The 25,058-nt window shown below is 45.4% G+C and overlaps 1 protein-coding gene across 7 annotated transcripts in view; it reads left to right on the top strand.

Moving 5' to 3' along the window:
- AUTS2 (activator of transcription and developmental regulator AUTS2) overlaps window positions 1-25,058 on the top strand; it is a 659,297-nt gene that overhangs the window by 613,634 nt on the left and 20,605 nt on the right. For 3 of the 7 annotated variants that reach the window (XM_085240906.1, XM_085240905.1, XM_085240907.1), the window contains 4 exons: window positions 19,908-20,385; window positions 21,958-22,211; window positions 23,110-23,351; window positions 23,797-23,841. In XM_085240906.1, the coding sequence (XP_085097032.1) occupies window positions 19,908-20,385; window positions 21,958-22,211; window positions 23,110-23,351; window positions 23,797-23,841 (1,019 nt within the window). The remainder of the gene's footprint in view (window positions 1-19,907; window positions 20,386-21,957; window positions 22,212-23,109; window positions 23,352-23,796; window positions 23,842-25,058) is intronic. The other 4 variants (XM_085240900.1, XM_085240901.1, XM_085240904.1 and 1 more) reach the window with 4 other exon arrangements.

The raw sequence follows: 25,058 nt of genomic DNA, 5'->3' as shown, positions 1-25,058 counted from the left end.
GTTTTAGAAAGTGGTACTTTTGCTTTTAAGTCAGCATTTAATCTGTGCTCATGCATTATGTCCTTAAGTGTTCTCTGATATCTTCTGAAGAGGATGTCTGCTGGCAGTTGTGGCTGGTTCAAAGTCAGCTGTGGGTATGGTGCCTCGCTTTTCCTGTATTTTCAAGTAGGTGGTACTTCAAACAGGAGAAGCTTTCAGTGCTTCACCCATAAATAGTAGTGCTTAACCGACGTCTGAAGTACTTCTGCAACATCTATTCACCCTAGCTCAGGTACATTATTTCTGCCTTTCATGTGCTTATGGTTACTTAAACAGCCTCAAGTTCATTCCAATTATTATTTCATATGGTTCGAAAAGTGACTTTTTATTGTGAAGAGCCATAAAATGCACAGAATAACGTTACCTGCCAAACGTGTAGCCCTGGAAAGAAGCAGCATCTCAGTTGCTTTGCTGTTGCATCTTCTGCGTCGTTAGTGAAATTCAGCTACAGACTCTCATCTGCTATTAAAGAGGCTCCTGCCCCTGTTAAAGAAAACTGAATTACCATGGAATGGCAATAAGATGCAGCATTACTGCCTTTCCTGATTTTATCAGGAGTCTCATGATTTTGGGGTTTGTTTTGATCTTAGATCCTGAAGTAATATCATTAAGTAAAAGGCACTCCCTTTCGTGAGGTTGAAAATGAAATGCAAATAAAGCAAACCCAGAATATACATGCCACTGTTTTTAAGGCAGTTACATGGTGAGGAGGCATTGGCTGGTGATGGTTCCATGCACTTGAGATTAGAACTATTGCAGTTTGATGTCCTTGTGTTCCAGCTAGTAATCCTTTATATGCTACCCATCTGGAACTCTGTGTGTATGGCACTGCTGTCCCTTTTCCCTTGGTAGTTCAATAAGCCAGACAGAGGCTGGGCTTGGTCAGCAGTGCCATCCAAGTACTTTGGCCAGCACAAGGGGCTGTCACAGCTACAAGGTTCTCAGTGCCTTTCTTGTCATTAAAACATTTCCACGCATCTTTGCATGCAGTAGATAGGCTGGTGTGCACTGGTAGTGTGTACTTGCCCAGTGCTAACACTGCCAGAAACTGCTTGACTGTAGCAACTACCGTAAATACTGAGCTTGTGCAATGTATCCACTGTTAAAGCTGCATTGAACAACCACATAAATCATGGCCTTGAATGTTTTGGTTTGCATTGGCAGCCCTTTTGGTAACTGCTGAGATAAAAGCTGTGCCTACAGCAAGTCATATTAACCAAGTCAGCCGTGTGAAATGCATCCATTTATTTAAGTAAATCTAACAGCTACTTGGCTTTGAATAAAAACACTTCTTTTTTTGTGGTTTCTTTAGATAATTTCAAGCTTAAATTCAGCTGCTGCTCCAGTGTCTTCTGGGCAGAAGTGGTTATAAAACTATGATGAAAAAGATTGGCTTGTAACTTTTGGGCAAACTTGTCCTTGCAACGCTGCGTGCATCTGATCCGCAAAATGTCATGGAAAATGCTGCCATGTGTTCATTAAAAGTCTGTTGAGAAGTGAGACAGCAAACTCAATTGTGAAAGCACAATTATATGTTATTCAAGATGAGAAAAAACAACATTGAGCACCAGAGTGAAGTAGCAAAGCCAGCCAAGCAGACCAAGCAACAGCAGATGAGGTTATGTATTAGCAATTGCAAGACTGGGGATGCTGAAAGAAAGAACTATTCATGCACAGCGCCGGCCTCTAAATTAACTCGAGTGCTTCAGCAGAATGACCTGTGGGCAGCTCAATAGATATTTTTGTTCAGCGCACTGAAACAATTCAAGAAGATGTAAATAATTGCAGGCTGAGTAAAATCTTAGAGTCTGGAACAGAAAACGTTGCCGTTGTTCAAAGCAATTGCTCAAAGCGGCCTTTGATGGCCGTGCTGTTGTCACTGTGCTTGGTTCCCTAAAAGACTCAGCTGATCAGTAGGTGGAGATGTGTGCAGGTAAGGGGAGGCCACGCTGTGCTCAGAGGTTGGCAGGGCTGGAGCTCAGTGTGGGGGAGATAGAGGAGACATCAGAGTTTTCAAGGGTAATGGTAGAAGCAATGGCCGAGGTAATCCATCTCCTTCCTATGTGACACAAGCACAGGGCAGCTCCCTGGGGAGCTGCTCAGGTTCCCACCAGATGCTGCACAACAAACAGTGCTGCAGGAGGGCTGGGAAAGTGGGGCTGGCAGAAGTGAAAGCATGACAGGCTGCCACAAAACCACTGGGAAAAGTAGTTTCATTCGGCACTGAAGTGTGCAACGCGCTGGGCTTTGCTTTCCCTTTCTTTCACCCACACGCTGTCGTTCAGACCTATGTTCTGATGTGCTCGAGTGAACTCTGCAGTGAAAAGAGCTGGGAGAGCTGTAAAAGTAAAATTAGGCCCTTGTGAACAGTTGATTTTTAGCATTCCATCAGTGGCTCTGTGGCCCAGTCTGGGTTTTGTAGTGCTCTTTGTGGAACAGCATAATCACCCTATTTCTAAGTGTTTTTTTGTTTGTTTGGTTTTTTTTGTTGTTGTTGTTGTTGTTTTTTAACAATAAAGATACACTTTTACTTGACACTTTAGAGAATCATTTAATGCTGTTTGTTTTTAATCTGGTATGTGATTAAAATAGATTAATGTTGTTGTAACATAAAAAACCCTCGAGGGGTTTTGTTCTCTTTGTAAATATTCTCTTGGATCTTTTTTGTCTTCTAAACTGTGTGTAGGGAGAGTATTTAATGGGACCTGGGGAGAAGAGAGCAGCATTTTAAACTTAATATAAGAATTTAATTTTTAATAGGTTTCATTTGGGGCTGGAGTATTCATATTGAAGTGAAAATTAAAGTGTCTGGATGCTTTGTGTGTAAGCTGTTGGAAAGTCTATAAAGCGATGTGTGGGTAAAAGCCTTTCTTTCTTATCTGATCTTACAAATATGCAGCTAGAGAAGCTATTGATTGATATCATTCATTCGTATTTGACCTAGTTTTGCAAATTCACCTTTGAGTATTCTTTAGTTAGTCTGTGCAGGTGTGCTGTGCAGAGCATGGGTTGACCTGCTGTCCTCAGCAGGGCTCCTCGTCCTCTCCATATTTGTCTGTGGAGGCACAAGAAGTTATGACAGTGATTAAATCGCTTCCAGACTGTTTCATGCCATACAGATGGGTGCAGTGGTTCACTGAGCCATACAGCAATGGGTTGTGTTCGTTTTAAGGTAAAATGCCTGTGGTCTCTCCAGGTCGGCGCGTGAGAAGGGTGAAAAGAGATACTCATTGCTTAGAGTCATGGAATCATTAGGATTGGAAAAGACCTTGAACGTCATCTAGTCTCACTGTCCACCTTCCACCAATACTGCCCGCTAAAACACATCCCTCAGTGCCACATCTCCATGGCTCTGGAGCACTCCAGGCACAGTGACCCCACCACCTCCTGGGCAGCTGTGCCACTCTTTTGGACAGGTTTTTGCTAATATCCAACCTGAACCTCCCCTGGAGCAGTTTAATGTCATCACATCTCATCCTATTGCTGTTACCTGGGAGCAGAGGCCTACCCCCGTTCCCACCCGTGCCTTCAGGCAGTTGTAGGGAGGTCTCCCCTGAGCCTCCTCTGCTCCACTGTTCCATCCCAGCTCCCTCAGCCGCTCCCCATCAGACATGTGCTCCAGAGCCCTCACAGCTTTGTTTACTTCATAAATTTTAATTTCACCTGGGAGTAAAGACTGCAGTTTCCTTTTTGGGGTTAGGGAGATTTTCACTCTGCATTACGATCTGCCATCAGGTTTTAGTCACCTAACGCTGGTGAGGAGGTGAGAAGCTGCACTGTGGGTAGCTCGCTAGTCAGAAGGCTCTTCTGTGTCATACCTCCCGAGTGAGGCTGGAGCCCCAAACCACAGAGACACATCCCACATCTGACTGCCATCCCGCCCTGGGAGCGGCTCTGTCTCCTCCTGCTCGGCTGTGGGGACAGGCGGGCCCAGGCAGCGGTTAGCCCTATCTAGTCACGGGGTCACTGCGTGGCTTTGCAGCCAGCCTGCCTTGGTTCAGACCAGGGTGCTGTATGAGGAGCAGGTGGTGGCGAGATGCCGATGACAAGAGCCTTGTTTATGGCTAATGAGCCCCTCCAGCAGTTACGGAGATAACCAGCAGCCGTCCCTGCTGCATATACATTTACAGGTCTGTGAGCTTAGCTTAATACCTCCGCCTTATCTCAGCATTGCGGACTGCTTTCTGTCTTCATGTGGAGGCATCAGAATGGCCTCAGGCTCTTTGGTGAGATTAAGAGCTTCCCCTGGCATCCTGACAAGGAAGAAATTTAAGGAACAAGAGTATTTAATTTAAAGCTAATCTGGTCTTTGTGAAAGCGGAGGATTAGACCATTAAGTTCTATGCGCCTGGCAGGTTTCTGCCACTGATGGCACAGATGTGCGTCTCCTGAAGGCTGTGTGTGTCTCTGTGCGTGCTCTGCTCCTAGAATCCAGGTTTAAGCCTTGCTAGGAAGAGTAACTTAGAGAAAACGATCGGTGCATTTGTTGTGGGCACAGCCTCCTTCCTCAGAGGACAGGCTTTTAAATGCTTTCAACAGTTTACAATGAAATTAGTGTCTTTTTTTTGTTGTTGTTCCTGCTACCCAGGAACGAACTGTAAGTTAGCTTCCAGTGGATGTCCATGGGCTCCCAGCACACACGGCAGGCTTAGCACCTCTTGGGAGCAGGGCCTTGGATCCCTTAGAGGTAGGATGCAAGAAGTGAACACGTCCCCACCTGCAGCCGGAGCCATTTGTGTGAGCTGCTTTCCCTCTTCCCTGTGAATCAGTTTGATATCCCTGCCTTGGTACAACTAAATCCTCCTCACTTCCATCAGAGCACCACAAGCAAGTAAGTTAACATACAGAGATTTATATGCAAAGGTGCATATAAATACACAGATACACACACGCTCACACACATAAATATGTACTTTATAATGGATTATCTGTTAAGTGGAGCTCTTAATGGTTTGTTTCTAAATGGTAATGGGCACAGTTGATTTTCTACGTATTTTCTGTGTTATACTGGAGGCTGTTACAGTTTCAGCCTTGTGCTTATTACATAAGGGTATGGGCATGATTATGAAGTATTCATAATTGTCAGGGCCTAACAGAAAGCTAAACAAATGAGCTAAGGACACGATTATTAAAAGCACATGGCTGTCAGCCTCACTGTAAAGTGAAAAAAAAAAATTAAACTAGATAATTTTCATATATTTGAATGCGTAACAAGAAGTAGTGGAACAAAATTAATCATTGTGTATTACATTTTCTTACTCACTTTCTTACATAAAGAGTGGTGGCATTAGGCCAGGATTGAATTTGACCTTTTTTCATTCCCTGTCATTATTTTCATGAAAGCAATGGAAAGAGGCCTTAAGCAAGAACTGATTCTTGTTTTGCACCATCCCCTGAGCTGAAGAGCTCATAATCTGAATACTTGGAGGAGGAAACGGGGACAAATGCTGACCTAACAGTGTCCCCGGGGAGCTGGAACGGAACTTTAATCTTCTCCTCTAGTGCTTCGTCCCTGAGTCCTGATGATTTTCCACAGATAATTTTTTTCTATATATTTGGAGACATTGCAAAATCACTTTGCCCAATACATCCTGAAGGGTTATTGCTAAAAGCTTCTCATAGCCTTGTAAGAAGTATGTGCTTCAGCATATCTAGTACCTATTAAACCTGGTGAAATAATGGGATTTTCCTATGTCAGAACAAATCACGCCTGTGCCAAAATAGCTGGAAACGTTCTCCAGGACTTAATGAGCTCTGACTGTCTTGCAGTGGTCCTAACAATTTGTTATTGTGACTGTCCTATAGTACAGAATTCTGTTATCAAAACCATCTCATACAAAGATGGGGATATCAGGGAAAGCTGATGGCACATTGCAGGAAGTGTGTGTGTTTTGGGGCTGTGCTGCACTGACATGGAAGGTTTTTCATGGTAAAGGTGGAAGCGTATAGGTGTGTAATCTTTGGTAATTCTCATGAAACAGAGGTAGTAAAAAAGGCATTCTTCCTTGGGACCATGAACTCTTCCTGAAGTCATTTTAAATTAGAACACGGTAAAAGAGGGCAAAACTGAGTGAGAAACTCGGCATTTCTCTTTGACTCTTTATAAATCAACCTGGGGTCCCAGAATGTAGCACAAAGTTGTGCCTGTTGTTGTAAAATGTGAAAGTTTTGGGGTGTTAAAACCCACTTTGACTTCAAGAGCTTCTCTGGAACAAACTTCCACAGTGTCATGGGGGAAAAAAAAAAAAAATCAGTGTAAAATATCTGAAGTAGAGCAAATGGAACAATTTGGTGACTCTAATGCCTTCATCTCAAGTTTCATGCCTGCGAGGATGTGAAAAAGTCAATAGTGTGAATTGGAAGTTATTGATTATTTCACTGGGCTGCTGTTGAAACATCATATGTGCTTCATTTGGTCTCCCAACACCCAGCAAATGTTTGTTTCCAGTTTCATCTCCCTTGCGAAAAGAATTGAAAACACTATAAATTGAAAATGATTTTTTTTTCTAATTTTAAAGTATTTCTTTCTTGAAGTTAAACAAATGCTATTTGTAAAGGTTCCCCTCACTCCGAGGTGGATATTTCATGTTACAGATGGGCCTATTCTTAATTTACTTTGTAAGGCGTTGAACCTTCTGTTCGACACTGCCATCTGCAGCCCCATTGATTTTAGGACATTTGTGTAAGGCTGTCTGCATCTGACAGCTTGCAGGGCTGGCTCTCCACTCCTTTGAAACAAAGCAGGTTATGGAAATGGGCTTTTCTCCTGCTGCCTCTGCGCCAGGAACGACCTCACCACCATGCTGAATGACAGCAAGAGATTCAAATGAGGACCTCAACTGAGAGTAAGCTTGGGGTCAGGTTCTGTGATGTGGAAGGTGTTAAGGCTGTCGTGGTACAGCAGGGTTAGCTGATGTGAAAGAACACCAGTTACCCAAACTGCGAGCACGGAGTTGCTGGGAAGTGCTTTCAGTTTGTGCTGCTGAGCATTTACACTGCTTCACATGGGGCACGCAGCAAATGAGAGAAAAAGAGAAAAGGGATTATTGTGGATATTTGTAGAACAGATTTGACTGTATGATTATCCACAAAAGTAAAAATATTTACATCCCAGTTGGTTAAAAATCTGTCCGGTATGTCTATTTGTTTAGCTAGCATTAATTACCTACATCAGCTCCTTCTGGTTTGGTTAATTTCCAAGATTCAAATGTTTTGCTTTAAATTGCAGGAATTAAGAGGGAAATGTACACCCTGGCAGTTTGCTGATGTAATCTTAGGAAAATACACAGTGCTTTGTGATCAGAGGCTGGGGGCTTGGCATGATCCTGCTGGTGGGAGTGATGGGAGAAGTTGGACCTCCTTTCATTCCAGCTCTGCAAAACCCCAAATTGCATGCACCCCGAGCATCACTAGAACCTGCTTCCAGGAGTTTAAGCTGCTGGAAGCCAAGCACACAATGCAGTGCTGTCCAGAGAGGAATGTTGTCATTCATCAGAGGCCTGTGAGGAGATGAACAGATAAAGAAAATCAAATGGAATTGAAGTCGTGCAGCTGTTGAGGTAACAATGAACGTCAAGCAATGCAAACTCATTTCTCCATGGCTCATCTTTGCTAGCTGGGAGACTTACAGGTAGCATGCTCCAGGCTGCAGGCACAGGCGAGGCTGTGTTGAGTAGGGCATTGCTGCTTTGCATCTCCAAGCCATCAGAGATGATGCAAATAATGTGGAAACTCCTAGGCTGCAATTTGCAGAGCTGAGGTTGCCAGCTGTCGGAAGGCAAGGAGCTGCTTTGCTGGGGGAGGGATCTGGCATGCTAGCTGCAGAGCTCACATGCTGCTCTTGGATCCCTGCGCTCACATACCTGGGCACACTGTGCCTGCTGGTGCATACGAGCCCACACCACGAGCCCACAAATCGAAGTATCACCTGCTGGGTATTAAGGGCTGTCTCTGCTCAAATGTGTGCGGATCGGGAGGGAGCCAGAAGCTACCGTGAGGGGCTGCTGCTCATGCATGGAGCCACGTTGGAGGCAGGGCTGGGGGTGGCTTTGCAGATGTTTCTTTCAGCAGCCGTGTTGTTGTGAGCAAGCTTTACTGGTTCAGGCTAAGGATGGTTTTAAGAAAAGGAAATGGAAGAAGGGTTACTTGTAATCCATATCACTTCCCCAGAGCAGCCCATTGCATGGCAAAGGGTAGCGCTGAGCAGGGAGCGTGGCCACGGCTGCAGGGAGACATCAGCACTGTTGGGGAAAACTGTGGGACTGTGATCCTCCTCCTGGTCTGAGCTGAGGTGGAACATGCTCTGCACTTCAGGATCTTCACTTTGCTTTGTGGCATTGTGGAGGTCGAAGAACATGTGGGCCTAGAAGAACACTGAGAGGCCCTGGAGGTGCTGTGGTTGTGTGCAGGGTATGGCCAAGGTCTGTGCACATCATCCCACTGACTTCAGTGCAGGAGATCAGATAATAGCGAATGAAATGGACTGCTGGTGCTTTGCCTCACATCTGACTTACACAGCCGACCTAATTGTGGTGCGTGTTCCTGTTGGCGTCTTCAGAGGGAGCGCTCCCAATGAAAGACACGAAGTGTCTCTACGTATTTAAAGCCTTTCCTCTTAGAGCAGGGAGCGGCTGCTGGCAGCTGGGGCTGTCCCAGCTCAGCAATGTGTTCCTCATACCGTCCGCAGCACAGATCTGTGCCACATGCACTGTATATCCCCAGTGACAGCTGAGCAAACTTATGAAATAACAATTGGGGATGATTATATTGGTTCTGAGGATTAGCACAGCAGGTAGCCGTGTTGGCACCGGGCAGGGTTTGGGCCGAAGGATAAATACACATTCTTTTTATTACTGCAGCTAATGGGAATCTGCTAGACTTTGAAGCATAGAAAAGGCTCACTGGCCACCTGTGAGCTAATCACACGGATTTGCCTCATTCTGTATTTCAGCTCACTTGGAGCCTGTAATCTAATTTCCAAACAGAGATGAGAAGAGCGAACAATTCATTTTCTACTTTACATGGCTGTGCTGGTAAACTTTTAATCCTTTCAGAATTGCAGTTCCTTGCAACGTGGAGGTAACAACACAGAGCCCTGCGTGCAAGACGTGAGTCTTTGAATGCACCATTTGCTGGATAATAATTAGCCTCAGCACGGCTCAACATGAATCAAAATAAAAGTTCGGAGCGTTGGACATTTTTCAAACGATGTCTTGGAGCATGCACAGACTAAAGATTACAGTTTTCATAAAAAATTCCTGGGTTTTCAACTTCAAAAGAACCCTGCAGCAATTGGTGTTGTCTTCAGCCCCTGGCGTTACACCCTGCTGTTCGTGTCTCTTCCATTTGTAGGACATGGTGATGTCAGTCTCATATCCTAATTAATTATCTTTATAGTGGAAGGACGTGTGTGGCAGTGTCGGTGTTTCTCTGGACTTCGTTGCTCATCGTTCATTTTGGAACATACACAGGATATCTATTTAGGCTGGATGCCGAGCTGATATAGTAGCTAGAGGTGCTTAAGTTTGTTAAAGCCCAGGTGCTGCTGTGCTTTAAGATGTGTTTATGCGACTGTTCCTCAGATAGCTTCTCTGTCATAAAGAAAAAAATCCAGTTGACATTCTGCTCCGCTGCTTTTGTTAAGGGCACGGCAATAAGCGAGCACTGAGTAAAGGTGAGCACTGAAGTTTCTGGTGTGCAAAAGGCCTTTCACACCAATTCAGCATTTATTAGTGTTCTGTAGGGATAGAAGCCAACACATACCTTGGTAGTTGATCCTTGCTAGCTCCCAAGTCCCCCCATGCCTGCTCTGCACGTTCATTAGGATTTTGCTTTCACGTTGATAATAGAATCACAGAATGGCCTGGGTTGCAAAGGAGCACAGTGCTCATCCAGTTCCAACCCCCTGCTATGTGCAGGTCACCAACCAGCAGCCCAGGCTGCCCAGAGCCACATCCAGCCTGGCCTTGAATGCCTCCAGGGAAGGGGCATCCACAACCCCCTTGGGCAACCTGTTCCAGTGCCTCACCACCCTCTGGGTGAAAAACTTCCTCCTAATATCTAACCTAAATCTCCCCTGTCTCAGTTTAAAACCATTCCCCCTTGTCCTTGTAATAAAAAAATAGAGCCACAAATTTCATTTTTTGCCAACTGCTGTGAGTTGTGCTCACTGAAGTCTAAGCGTTTGTTCAAGCAGAACTGATACACCGTTGTAGAAGTGATGTCCCCAAGAGCACCATCAGACCTTTGTTGCATGTTACAAGGTGATCGTCCAGAGGGGTTAAGAGAAGGCTGATTGCATGGGGATGTCTGGTGTCTCACACATTGCTCCTCTGGGTCTCTCAGAACGCATACACAGTTCAATGAGTCAGTAGCCCTATCAAAAATTCTCTTGCAAAATCTTTTCTCACATATTCACAAGAAAAAAAAAAGCCCAATGTCATGGGTAAATGTTGCAAAAGTGGTTCAGCTGATTCTGTTACAGCATCTCCTGTTGTGTGGAGCAATTAGGATATAATGGACCTTTTACCACACCAAAATTTATTCTACCAGGAGGCCCCCAGCTGTCCTGAGGTATGTGAAACCAGAGCTGATCGGCAGCACAGCCTTTCTGATTGCAAATAACATTCATACAGATTGGCTGGCACAAAACGACATCTCTCTGAGACCTGCCAGGTTCCTGTCATCACCCCACCTCCGTGTCTGGAAATTAATTTGATTTAAGCAAATAGATTTCATTCTGTTTGTTTATACAGTTTCAGTGACTGGGAGGGCTGCCATCCGACTGCAGTCCGTTTAGTTCAAGTAATTGGAGCAAGCCAGTCAATATCCAGCAGATGTCAAGAGCAGGCTGGGGAGAGCTATGGTCAAGAAAACAAGATGTCAAGGCAAAACAAACCTTTTCAAGTAGTTCCACAGTCACCTTCAGAGGTAGATAAGGCATCATAAGGTCTTCAGACCGTAAGGGGCTCTTATTATATGCACCAAATTATACAGGAGGTAGTGATGCTCCTCTACAAATGATTGTAATAAAAAAGCTGAACACGTTTCAGTTCTTGAATGATCATATAGGCTTCAATGAAATGTCACATTCCTCTTTACAGAATGCTACTGAATGGTGTAAAAACAAAACTGGTGCATGTCAAAGAGCCGCTGATGGTCTTGTGTTTTTTTCTTCTTGATTTTACATTGTTTTCTATTTTAATTAGTATAAACTCTTTCAGATCTTCTACCACTGTCCCACTTGGGTGGAATGTGATATACGCAGTCATGTTTAGCTACAGAGGAAAGCTTTTATCAACCATGCTCTGAAAGCAGTGAAACACAAAACGGGCTGGCAGATCTTTAGTTACATTACAGCTGTATGTACAAACCTATTCAACTGTTTTGACCCCTTTTTTACATTTAAAAATGAAACAAACTCATGGGATGTGTTTTAGCACAACTGAAGAAAGTCAGACAATTAAAAAAGCTACAAAGCCAAGAGATGTTTACAGAGATGCTGTGTTGAGCAGGGAGCTTGAACTCTCAGTCCTACACTTATCAATATGACCCAGACAAGAAGAATCCCACCTAAGCAGTGCTGCCTTAAGCAGCTGGCTGCCATCAGCCCTTTCCTCTGCAAAACTGGAAACACAGCAAAATGTGCCCAAGTGTGAGAATACTGCTAAGAAGCACTGAGCGTTGAGATTGCAATTTGGAGGCTTAGTGAAGTTTTCCTGTAGACACAAAGGACCCAAACACTTGTAATTAAAAGTGTGCATTGCCATGTTCCTGCTGAGTTTCGCCTTGGTGTTAGCAGGAGGGGCAGTGGGGTTTTGTGCTCTGTGTTTTTACTGACATCGTGCCTTTGAAATCAGAATTGAAAATTCTTGGCTCTACAGAACAAATTCACAAAGGAAACAGTGTTATGTGTCTGGTGAGTTATGGGTATGACACCTCTCAGGGGGAATAAGTGTGTTATTTTTCTATATAAACACACCGCACTGATCTTTTTTGTCCTTCATATATTAAACTGAGCTGTCAGGCTACATTCGATCAGTGTTCATAAGGTGATACTTTTCAAGCTGCTTTTGAAAGCCAGTTTTATTCAAGCTTATTGAAGTAATCCTGTTGCAAAGGAGTGGGATGAGCATTCAGGAGAGCACTGCAGCTACATGGCCAGAGCAAACCAGTAGTAAGGAGGGGGGCTGACAGAGAAGCCCCGAACATTTTTCTTCCCAACCCCTGTGGTGGAGCTAATCTTGTGATAGGGTTATCCCATCCCTACTGATAATTGGAGGGAGTGGTGAAGCCTCACTGTTCCCTGTTTTTTATTGCTTGATGTCCTGGTCTGCCACCTTCTTGCCTCTTGGCAGCTCTGAGAGGTAGCTGGGCCATGGGGTGCTGGGTGGGCTATGAGGTGCCGTGTGACAGCCAGAGGACTGAGGAAAGGCACCGTTTGGGAGCCGAACCTGGCATTGGGCTGGGTAGATGTTTCTGAGTTCCTCTGCAGTGTCAAAGTAGCCAAGAAATGGCTGTCATTTCTGCAGACGCTGCAAAAAAGATTCAGCAAGCTCCTGGGCAAAAGGCTGCTGCAGAAGCTGAGTGGTTGCAAAGCAAGGAGCAAAATGTGGCTGAAAAAATGGAGAGCAAGGAGTTGGGTTGTTTTCATCATCATCTCTTTGCAATGTGGGGTTGGTTTAAGAGCTGCCCATGTGTGAAGTCCTGTGCCCCGAGCTGGTCAGTGTAAAAGCCAGGAGGGCAAGCAGCAGCACATATGCATGCTGTAAGGTTGTGAGAGCTGTTAAACAGTGAAGAAACCTCATCCAGCTGAGAGAACAGAGATTGAGATTGTGTCTAGACATACCTGAGGCAGTGCGTGTTAACTCAGAACATGCAGGTCTCGGCAGGACGCACTGCAGCAGCTGAGACAAGCCGAGACCAGCAGCGGGGCAGTGCTGCAGGTGGGTTAATGCAGACCTTCCCCAGGTCTGCCCCAGCTGGCTGGGAATGGCGACGTGGTACGGAGCCGAGGAGCCGAGCAGTGAGTGGTGTGGAAGGGGTGAAATGCTTTGGTGCAGCTGCTGGCCAGCAGTCCTTGTCAGCCTCTGCAGAAACCTACGGGGTGCTGCGGGTTAGCAGGAGAGTGAAGAAGAAGGGATTGGGAACGTGGGTGAACTTGTAGGAAGAAGGAGTGGGAAGACAGGAGCTGAAAAACTTGCAGTGGAGATAAAAGGGTTCCCCTTACGCTCTTCTAAGGGAATGGATGATGGTGATGACTGGTTGGTTGGACTGGATGATCTTGTAGGTCTTTTCCAACCTTGGTGATTCTGTGGTTCTGTGACTTACAGAGAAGTCTCTTTCTGAGAGACTGGCAAGAACCAAGTGGAATTAAAAGGTGAGGAACGAAAACCTCGTGGAAGGAATATTTTCATATGACATGCTTAGAAATTTACTGCTATGGGCGATAACTTTACACTACTCAGGTGAGATTTATGCGCCTAACAAGCCTGTGGTGCATTACTGTGATTTTAGAAAGTTGGGGAAGAAAATCTCCTGCTTCTGTGTGTAAGCCAGTCTTACCAGAGATCAGCATGAGCTCTCACGTGCCGGGCAGGTTATTTAACCTCTGCTGACTGCAGAGGTTTTACATCTGCTTTGGAAAAATCAGTGGTAGGAAGGATAGATCCTCATCCTGATGTAGAAGGGGTTATCCATGTTTCTGTGAGCCTGGGTGTGCTTTACAGATGCTGTGATTACAGGCCCTATACTTCTTTAATTAAAGCACAAAACTGAAACAGGAAGCGAAAGCTTGTTGTGCTCAAACCCTTTATTATCAAAGAATAGCCCCCAATTAATTTGTCAGCATTGCTTCCTACGTGGGAAGTTTCCATTCTGTTCAAGAAGAATCCACTTTAATAAACTCAGGTGCTGATAGCTGGTGAGTGACTGCTTCAGAGCTGCACAGGTAACGAGTAATTTATCACTACCTTTTGGGAAAGGTTGGGAAGCCAAGAGCTCTTCCCTGTTGGAAGTGAACCTCTCACTGTGCCCATGTGTGCACACGTGTGTTGAAGCAGGATTGAGTTACGGTGCTGCTTTCTGTTGGGTTCCATTAGGATGCTACAGATGCACGCAGGTTTTTCCTATTAAGTAAAACACCGTGGTTTGTAGGAGAGGAGCATCTGGATGTTTTGCACTTCGTTTTCCTCTAGAAAGCCATATCCCATTCCTTTTTGCTAAGTAAAGACACGCTTAAAAAAAAGTCAAACATCGAGTGCTTTCAGTATTATACTCACAGCATACAGGATACAGCAGTTACTTTTATGGCCTATGTTCTGTGTAACAGCTGGCTGAAATTGTTTGTTTCATATGAAATATTGGAGGGTTCTGCATTCTCAAATCAAGGCCAGCAGCAGCTCAGTGACTGAAGAATTGTCAACATCTTGTGCAATTCCATTAAGTGCTTCTTTTCATTGATCTGCAACTTTATTGTTGACAATTAAATCCATTTCCACGCAGAAGAGAAACACTTCTAATAGGAGGTAGCAAAATCTTTTGTCCTGAATGATTTTTCTTCTGTTTTATAATTAAGTACAAAGTGTGTCACAAGCCTTGCTATTCAGTTGTACTAAATACCTGCTTGCTGTAGGATAATTGATATCAGCAGATGACAGAGCTGCTTGCAACACACTTTCAAATGCGTGTTTTTAATTTGCATAATCAAATACTTTGTTAGTGTCCTTGGAAATTAGGATAAAAGATGGCTGTGTGCTAAAAATGAAGCGTTGTTTTTAGCAGATTATTCTGTATGCAGTACAACAGATGAGCACTCTGGGGTCCTCCTGATACGTGCTGGCTGCTGCACCCAACGATCTTCCCCAGCCTTTGCAGTAATAGTTTCTGTCACCTGCCTTTATTTATCCAAATGTTTCATTGACTGATGTCTAATCAATATGAAATGTACAATCAGGACTTAAATCTGATTAATTATTTCAGGCCGTGTAGAATACTTGTTGAAGTACACATCCCAAGGCTGGCAGTCAGCAGGGTGTACGTTCTCTGCATCCCATTGACTTCAGAGAGAAGTTAGGACAGCTTGTATTGTTGTGATAATCTGCACCAACTGCCATGTTACAACCAAAGCAATTCATTTTATGTTTTCTGAAAGGTGTATTTTTTTTATCTTGCATAAATAAGTTATCAGAAAATGTTGGCTACACAGATTATCTTGTCAAGAGCAGAACTTAACTTACTGAAGAAGCAGAAGAAAAACACATGCTATTCGTAAATTTAATAATGCTACAGAAATGTAAGATTTCCTTGTAGGCTGAATGCTCAGTCCCAAAGAGCACCCTGGCAGGTACAAGAGAGTGAAAGCTCTGATAGTTTTCATACTTTTGCAGGAAGGACTTTTGAGCTTTATCCAGCATCCTCTTGGAAGAATAGAAGATTCAGTATTGATTCTGAATTGCTCTCTCAAGATGACCCAAAGCAGATATGGAAAGAATGAACCTTAATGTGAAGGGGAGCAGTAGGGGGCTGAGTGCTGTGTGTTCTTGTTTTCAAAGCAAACTGTGCATGGAAAAGGTGAATGATGTGGGTTTCAAAAATAAACATTTGGCCTCTAAGTTGGCAGTACCATGCCTGATATTGTTTGAGGACTTCATTCCCCAGGGACTGCCTGGTCAGGTCAGAGATGCCCGATTCGTGTCTGCTCAGCTGCCACTCGGGAACCAGCCAGCTTGAAGTTTAGCAGGTTTGGTCTTTGGTGCACCCAAATGTAGAACTTGTCTTCAGACAACACTTGATCAGGGAAAATTAGTGTGTGCAATGAACTAGTGAACCTCTAGGAATGTAAAATGTGGTGAATTTCAGCAAGGTGTTTGTGCTGAAGAACAGTTAGGGCTTTGTTGTGTGGCTGTGATGTTCTCAACTGGTGCCCCTGGCCTCCTGTAGCTCTTTTGGATCACCTATATGGTACAAAGGAGCCAGAACACAGACTGTGGGTCAAATTTTACTGTGCCTTAGTAAGACAGACAGCGGCATGTCAGGTGGACACTGCATATAACCTGTGTTCTTCATAAAAATCCACGTCTTTCTATGGAAGTGTTTGCTTGCACAGTGTATTTCTTTGTTAACTGTATGTATGCATATAACAGATCTGGCTTGGAAAACAAATGGGTATGTATTACACGTGACATATACATGTATGCAAACTCACAGGAGTGCATGAGTATGTGTGTATCTTCATGGCACTTACATGGAATGGGTTCCCTCTAGTTCCTGTCTGGTCATCTGGTTTGCTTAGAGGACTTCAGTGTGGCCTTGTCTGATCCTACCAAACCAACCAAGTAATAACCACGTAGACACAGCAGAGGGATAACTGCACTTGTGTTACTTGGAGGGGACCGAGCCCTGCATCTTGATTGATCCCCACTTTTTGTGTGTTAAGTGAAAAACAGAGGAATTTCAGATTTCAGACACATCAAAAGGCAAAACAGGAAGGGAAGATAATGGAAGCTGCATGTGCTGTCTGGGTGGTACGAGCTCAGCCAGTGTTTTTCTTCATTCTTCAAAGAACATGGAACTGTGGCTTTGTTCCCTTCTCAGTTAAAAGACTGTCTGCTGCTGGATGCAATAGCAACCCAGTGGAAAAAGGGGAGCCTTTGCCAGCACAGAAGTTACATCACAGTTATTTATCCAAAACAGAGTATGGAGTATGGAGACTGCCATCAAATGAAGCCAGCTTGTCATGGGTGCACAAAGGACGTTTTCCCCTTAGTTTTTGTGAGTCAGTCAACGCTCATAAGTAATGTGTTGGTAGGAAAAGAGTGATCTTGTATTTATGGCTGTGAAGTATTGTTGTTTAGGACTTGAGCCTTCCATATGAAATGCATGGTTGGTTGTGTTCATCACTGATTTGGGATTTCAGCTCCCGAAAGAAAAGTTGTGGGATGAGGAATTCTCTCTTATTCATGTAGCATAATTATCAGGGATGCATGTGGAGAACATGCAAGGCTCAGAGAGACTGCAGGACATCTGATGGCGTTGTGGGGTGGATGCTTAGGTGCAGAGGTGTGAGAGGGAGGGGGAAGGTGTGCACACGTTCAGGGTTTGACACTTGGAATAATGTTATGTTACTGAATGCAGCATCTTCTAAGCCATGAACTAACAGGAGTGGTACAGAAGGGGCTGTGTAATGAAGATGTAAGCAGCAGCAAAGAGTCCCCAGGAGATGATTGGATTCCTCGCCCTTTCTCTCCAGGGGAGGAGGAACTGAATTCCCGGCAGCGAGTTGTGCTGAATAAATGTTATGCACACCAGAGACTCTAAAAATATCAAATGGAAAGATTTAGTGATTGCACCAAGCATGAGGTATTCCCTGTAGCTTCAGAAGTATCACCTCAGCTGAGTTTTCAGACCACCCCACCTACTGTATTCAACTGGAAGGGAATTTCTAATAACTAAACGAGGCCCTCAAAGCCTTAATTATTGTACCTTTCTGTCAAAAATCAAAATATTACAATTCTTAAGCCTGTAAGGTCTAGGAAATTATTTCTCAACAAACTATAGCTCGTTTCTTTCCTCTTTGGGCTCCTGTCTCTAACTTAAAATAATGTTTGATCAGACAAGGTTGAGCCGAAGAATGAATGCAATAACCTGCAACACAATTGCAATGAGGGAGACCTGGGGCATACAGCAGGCCACCATGGTTTTCTGATCCAAATGCCCAAGCAGATCCTGGTGCCCATTACAGGCTGAGTACTCTCAAGTACGTCCATGTCAAACAACTCAGTTTGTTCGTCTCTCCCCAGTTCTCCCTTGCAGTTCCCTTTTGTCCCATCTCCTGTTCATGAACCATTAAAGCAGTCTCTACTGGGCTGCTGCTGTTGTACAGGGCCAGCAAACCACTTAATAACGGGCCTGGCATAGTTTGATGGGTTCTCTGCATGAGAAACCCAAATGAGGAAGAGTCTCTGACACATTCCTGCAATTCTGGTGATATGCAGGTTGGCAAATGCTGTGTACCTGCTGTGAGACCTGGAGAATTACTTCTCATCGTAGATATTTGTTCTCCTTCACTTCAAGGTTTGACCAATTCAGCTGTCAACAATTCTTTCTGAATGTATGTTAATGCTTATTCATTTTATCACTTAGCATTGGCAGATGAATGAGTGAAGTTTTTCTGTCTGAAGATTATTTGGAAACCTGGATGCTTGACCCCAGGCCCTTTAAATCTCGTGCGTTTCCCATATGCTTCATCTTTGTAATTGCCAAAGTTGTAAGTCCAGCTTTACACCATTGCTATGCAATATTGACGTAAATAACTCCCCCAGTTCCTGCGGCAGCTGCTGTTGCTCACTTTTCCAACCCTGTCTTGGCAGCGTTCCCCCAAACTTGCTCAGAGAGATCAGATGAACAGGTTGTCCAGTGAGGTTGTGGATGCCCCCAGCCTGGAAGCACTCAAAGCCAGGCTGTAGCAACCTGGTGTACAGCGAGGTGTCCTTGCCTTAGCAGGGGGTTGGAACTACATGATCCTAAAGGTCCCTTCCAACTCAAGCCATTCTACAAAATACTTGTTGGCAGAAGTTTGGGGGCGTGATTGAAGTGGGAGGTCTTTGTGAAGCCCCAGTGAGGAGAACTCCAGTGTAGCAAGTGTTATAATTTTAATAGCAGTCATTAGTATTAAAGAGACACAGCTGGAGGACCCAAACAAGTCGCTCCATGGCCAGCCAAACCAAGGAAGCCTTGCCTTCCGACCAGTAAGCGTTTAAATGTTCAGAATTTGTGTAACGAGGCACAGAGCTCACAGTGCATTTCCTCCCTCAGTGGGTTGGTGAGGGAGTGATGATAGAGGAACAATGACAGAAAATAATCGTAGTGTACAGGCTTTCTCTTTGGTAGCAGGTGGTTTATTTTGAGGAGAATTGTTGGAGGAAGAAGGAGAGAAGCAGATGCACACACACGCAGCGTGGCTGCCTGGCTCATGTCTTTAAAGAAGACGTATTTCAGGACTAAGTATGTCACCCTCCAAACTTTTTTGGCCATTCTTCTGAAGAACAGTCTCCAAAATTAATGCCACCAAAAGAAAATCGAGGCAAAATTATAGTATTTTCCCTACCTGTGTGTTCTGCTCATTTGGAAGCCCAAGCCATGGCAATGCTGTAGTAAGCACAGGTGTAGATGGGGCAGAGAGGTGCTCCTGGGCAGGGAGTGATGCTGGGCATCCTGCACAGCTCTCCCCTTGGGATTTTCCCAGCTCTGTACATGTGCCCCTATGTAATTGCATTGCATTTCGTATGGTCACTGAGAGAGACTGCTTTGGCCAGACACACATGCAGATGATTATACCCAGCCTCAGAAGTTCATCGGGGCTGTTACACAGCCCAGTCTTGGAGTCACGTGTTTATTGTAACAGCCTCATTTTCTTTAATGATCCATGGTTGCACTGGCAGAGTGGGAAACGAATCCCAAGGAGACGTGAGCTGGGATGCTGGTACAACAAACCCGGTGTCTGTTGAGCTGAATACACAGGACAAAGCAAAACGAGCATTTCAGGGCATCTGCCTTCAGACAGATGTGATGTTTATTTGGGAGGTCTGACTGAAGAATTTTAGAGCCACTGCGCTTAAGTTTTGTGTAGTTGCTTTTTTCATGCATTAATGAAGACACAGAAACTTTCTTGTTATGGTGCAATAGGAGAAGAAATATTGAGAGAAGGATCTGAGGATTAGGGAGACTGCTGGAAGTTACTTCTGCTTGGGTTCAATTCAGTATGAAACCAAAATGTGTCTGTCTGAAGTGCAGCTCTGGCAGATAGCTTACGCCTGGTCTTGCCCGTGTAGTCCCACACTCACCTGTCCTGTCTCTCTTTTTTGTTGCAGATAAAGAGTTAGGAGTCAGTACGCTCGCTGAAAATGCCGACCCTGGTGCTAGGGGGCCAGCTGTCCCGAAAATATCAGGACTAGAGAGGAGCCAAGAGAAGAGCCAGGACAGCAGCAAAGACCCAATACTTGAGCCCGTGGTGCCTAAAGACCCCTGCCCTCAGGTGGCCCAGCCTCTGGCCCAGCCCCAGCTGGAACCACAGCCGGAGGTACCTTGCCCCAGCCCCGCGCTCGCCCCACGGCCGGAGGCTCCGGCCCCACCAGCCCCACCGCCGGCCGCACAGCTGCCTCCAGCCCCGGAGGAACCCACCCGTCCGCCCGCGCCGCAGCCTCCTGTGCAGCACCCGCCCCGGCCGCAGTCCCCGGTGCAGCCGGCCCACCCCAACCTCCCTGCAGTGCAGCCCCATCCGGCCGCTCAGAGCCTCTCGCAGCCGCTCTCTGCCTACAACAGCAGCAGTTTAAGCCTCAACAGTTTAAGGTAGGCGTGCGGAAAGCCAGGCGTGCCCATGTGCTGTCTCTTTGCAAACTTGCTGCCCCCGGTGGTGATGCTTTGTGGTGCCTGGAGGAAGTGAGGGGGGAAACTGGGATAGAGGTGACAGTGCGTCCCACCCCATCCGTGGGAAACTGAGGGGGATTTGTGGCCTCTTCCTCAAATTCTTCCTTAAAACGAGCCAGAATCAGTTTATTTTCTGGTGTTCCCAGCAGTGCTTGGTGATCTCAAGCTCTTTGTTAATTTGCTTTTGCTTTTCCTGCCTGTCCTTGCACACTCAGGTTTTTGAATGGGATTTCATGCAACATAGACCAGTGGAAGAAAATCCCAATTCTTGCAGGCTGAGCTGTTCTCTGAAGGCTCCTTACTTTTACCCTTGTCTCCCTGTAAACCAAGTCTTCCCCAACTACTGACATGCCCCAGGGCAAGAAATACGGTGCAGCTGCTGTTAGCCCTGCTGACAGCTTGGCATAGGCTCACACTGATGACATTCAGGCTTAATTTCTTCCTGCACTGACAACACCTTACATTCTTCAGTGTTTTTCACCTCAGTTGGCCACACAGAGATAATCCTCACCTTTTGTAGGGGGATAACAAAATTAATGGAGATTAAGCAACGTGTTCACAGGATCCCGTGATGTCTTTGTAAGTCACAGACCTCAGGTTTCCCCTGTGGCAGCACAGTGCTCTCAGCAGTGCCTCACCTTTCCCCGAATCTGAGCTTGCAGCAGGCACATGGCATCCTTCCTGACCTGGTGAACCAGTAGATGGTTGCTCCATGGTTTGACTAAAACTGGGAGTTGTTTAAGACTTGGATTTATTTTTAACCAAATTGGTATTGCTCGTCTTTAAAAGCCACTGCAATGTAAACGTGTCATTACTTGAAATAACGACAAGTGGGATTAAGCACTGTGTGATTATACTGGAAACTTTCCCTGCTAAGAAATGAAACCTGAAAAATTGCAACCAGTATAATCCTGTGTATTTATTTTGCTGATTCATCTTCTCTCTTTATATTGTGGAGGTAAGGAGAGTCATTAACAGAATAATAAGCATGTATCTGTTGATGCCTTCCCAACTTCATTTCACGTTTTCCACACTCTTCCATCTTCCTAAGTCGTAGCAGAGAAATTAAACTTTTATTAATGCAGCAATCACTGATGTTGAGCTTCATTTGCCTGAAAACATGAATCAGGAGCAGTCATGTAGAAAAGACCCGATAATTAAGTAATGAATGCACAGAGCTGATTACTCCTTTGTGTGCTGTGCCTCTGTTGTTGAGGACAGAATCCCAGCCTCCTAGAGGGAGGGAGATGTCTTGGGGCTTTGGTGTGGAGGACCATAGGCAGTAAGAGATGCTGGATAAGGGAGAGGTTGGAGGAAGGTGTCTCGGTGGTACTGATAGAAAAACAGAGTAGTAACTTGTATTTGCAGTGTATTACTTTAATCAGTGACAGGTTTATCATGAGCCATGCATAGTACATTGGGGTAGTGTATGTGTGCTTTTAGAGCTTTTCCCTCCTCTGTGCAATGCTTAATTGCTTTTCTTTTTGTTAACAGCAGCAGCAGAAGCAGCACTCCTGCCAAGACTCAGGCTCCCCCTCCACACATATCTCACCACCCCTCCGCCTCACCATTCCCCCTCTCTTTACCAAGCCACAGCCCACTGCATACCTTCACGCCCACCCTCCAGCCCCCCGCACACCCACATCACCCCAATATGTTTGCCCCTCCTACGGCTTTGCCTCCTCCACCTCCATTGACGTCAGGGACCCTGCAGGTTCCAGGACACCCAGCTGGTAGCACTTACTCAGGTAAGAGACAGACAGATCGTGGCCTCAGTGTGGCAAAGGAAACTCAATCTCCAGTTTTAGTCAAAATGACTCCTTTTGGGTCCATTCTATGAGAGCTGCTGGTTGGGTAAAGGGGTCACTCACCACTGAACGATTTGGGGCGATGTCAAAAGCAAAAACCACGCAGACTTTCCCAGTGACTTTTCTTCTGCTCCGGGAATGAAGAATTTTTGGAAGCCTGTGCTTTTCTGTGTCTGCTCCCCAGGGTAAAACCACTTCAGAGTTCATATGGGGCCACCCAAAATCTGTGAACACTGTAGCAGATGTCTGTGCTGTAGCTGTGGTCTGTGCTCAGCCTTGCTTCCCTGCAGCCAGCCTGGCTAGGGAGAGGTCTGGTAGCCATGCACACAGTGCTTCTGAGGTCGGGTGTGTGCAGGGCTGGGGGGAACAGCTAGAAGTGGAGTGAACTGTGCTCTGTTGTACTTTGTGGGAAGATGTCAGTTCCTCCCTGCTCACTGAGAGGGATCTGAGGGAAGAATATCAAGGATGACCAGCGCTTTAGTAACATAATTCATGTCCATGAAGTAGGTGTTTGTGGCCACTCTCCGTTCCCTGACTTCAACTTACCCACACTGCCCCCCTGCTCTAGGACGTGTCGAGGAGTTTAAGGAGAACCTTCACGCTGCGCCTCAGATGAACGTTGAAGTGAAGGCAGGCTCCATGAGAGAGGGGAACTGGAGGCTTTCTTCTCTCAGTGTGGCCTTTGGGGAAGAGCTGGAGGAGCTTTCTTAATCTGTACAGTGTCATGCTTTACTGTGAGGAAGCTTAATGTAGAACGTACTACCACAGCCAGCAGAAATTGGCACAAGGTCTGGACAAGTCCCTGAGCTCACAGAGGTTGCTTTGCTTTGTGTTTCAGAACAAGATCTTCTCCGTCAGGAACTAAACACGCGGTTTTTGGCCTCGCAGAGCGCGGATCGTGGGGCCTCCCTGGGCCCACCGCCGTACCTGAGGACCGAGTTCCACCAGCACCAGCACCAGCACCAGCACACACACCAACACACACACCAGCACACCTTCACGCCTTTCCCTCACGCCATCCCACCCACTGCCATCATGCCGACGCCAGCACCGCCCATGGTGCGTACCCCAGGCAGAAATGTGAGGATAAGTAGAGCACAACTCTATTCTTTATTACGAAAATTTGAGAATTTGCCAGGTGGTGGGGAAGGAGTGCTGTGCTGCCCAGGTGTGGTTGGGGAGGACAGGACGGGCGGTCCTTTCCCTACTGCTGTTGTGTGTGTGATAGATCCAGGTGGCAGCGCAGGGGCTGAGGGATGAGGCTGTTGGCCGAAGGGGCACTCGTGCCTGGGAATCCCTGGTGGTTGGAGTGGTGCACTCTGGTGCCTCCTCCGTTTTCCTAGCTCATAAAGACCTCGTTATACCTTGAAGGGAGAAAAACCCAAACCGGCTTCACTGGAAGTTCATTTTCTGCGTATTTTTCCTCTCTGTTGGTTGCCTAATAATAGGGAATTAGTCTGTGTTACCAACAGAAATGAAGCAACGAAATAGAAAGTAACTAGTTTGTGCTTTGATCCCTTTGCAGTTTGACAAATACCCTACAAAAGTTGACCCCTTCTACCGTCACAGTGTGAGTTTTATTACTCTGTTTAAAACTGACTTAATTGCTTTTCTGTGGTGGGTTGGGATCACCACTCGATCAGTGGCACAATGTTGAATCTCTCCCTAATCATCACTCCAGGATTTACCATTATCGTTCTTGATCGCTTTGGCTTTTGAAGGCTTGCATTTTCTGGTGCTTGTTTCTGATAAAGATGCAGTATCAGCTTTTCTAGTCAAAAGATCTCTTGCTCATACACCACTGGAAGACAGATCTGCTGTGAAAAAGATGAGACAAGAGGTGACTGTAGCATGAAGCAGTACAGAGCAGTAGTTTCATCACTGTGTTTCGGTGGTGCCAAAAGCACTTAAGAATGATATTTTCCCTGAGAAATCTGAAACGAAACGTCAAACTATCATACAAACCCTTGAGGGATAGATAATCTAATAGCTATTCTAATATACCGTATTTTGTTTTATAAAATTTGAAAGCTTGTCTTATTCTTCCCATTTCAAAAGCCTGTCTGACGTACTGGGCTGGTTGTGCTCTGCTTGATGGCAGCGAGGCGATCCAGCTATGCACTAGACATGCTTCTTTCAGAGCTATCAAAAATGTTGTTTACTGAGATGAACTCATTTTTAATATGAATTGTAAAGCTTCTGCTCTTAAGGTTTAGAATCTACCAATTCATTTGCTGCTTAAAGATGGGTGACATTTCCTTCTTCATCCCAACGAAGGCAGGCATTTCATTCATTTGGACAAGAATTTTTAAATCCAGTAGTGATATTTTGATGAGAGAAGGAGTACTGCATCAGCATTCAGAAATTTGCAAAGCATTTGGCTTCATATGTTGATTTTGCTTAGAAGTGGAACTGGGTGAGAAGACTGGTTAAGATGATGGTGTGATGCTTTCTGCTGTCCTGATTAAACGCAGTTCCTGCTCATAACTGATGCCTGTAGCACATGTGAACAGTCCCATTAATTCCTGACACCTTGGTTAAGTGATACAGCGTGTGAGTACCTGCAGGATCACACCTGTGGGAGTATGAGGCAAACATTTAAGCCAAGGATAATCACTCAGAAGGGTCACGCTGCTGTTTGCATCACTGTTTGCAAAACTGCACTCTTGTTTGTGTAGCTTTACATGGATTCGAAGGATAGATTATCCTGAATGTGGCGTGTTGATTCAGGCAAGAACATGGAGCTGGGAAATAAGTAATGAGTTTTGGAGAAAGAAGTACAAGGGT

This window comes from Meleagris gallopavo, chromosome 21 (assembly GCF_905368555.1).
Source record: "Meleagris gallopavo chromosome 21, MGAL_WU_HG_1.1, whole genome shotgun sequence".
NCBI classification, from domain to species: Eukaryota; Metazoa; Chordata; class Aves; order Galliformes; family Phasianidae; genus Meleagris; species Meleagris gallopavo.
Note: the sequence above shows the minus strand (reverse complement) of the source record. Positions and strands in the feature narration are given on the sequence as shown.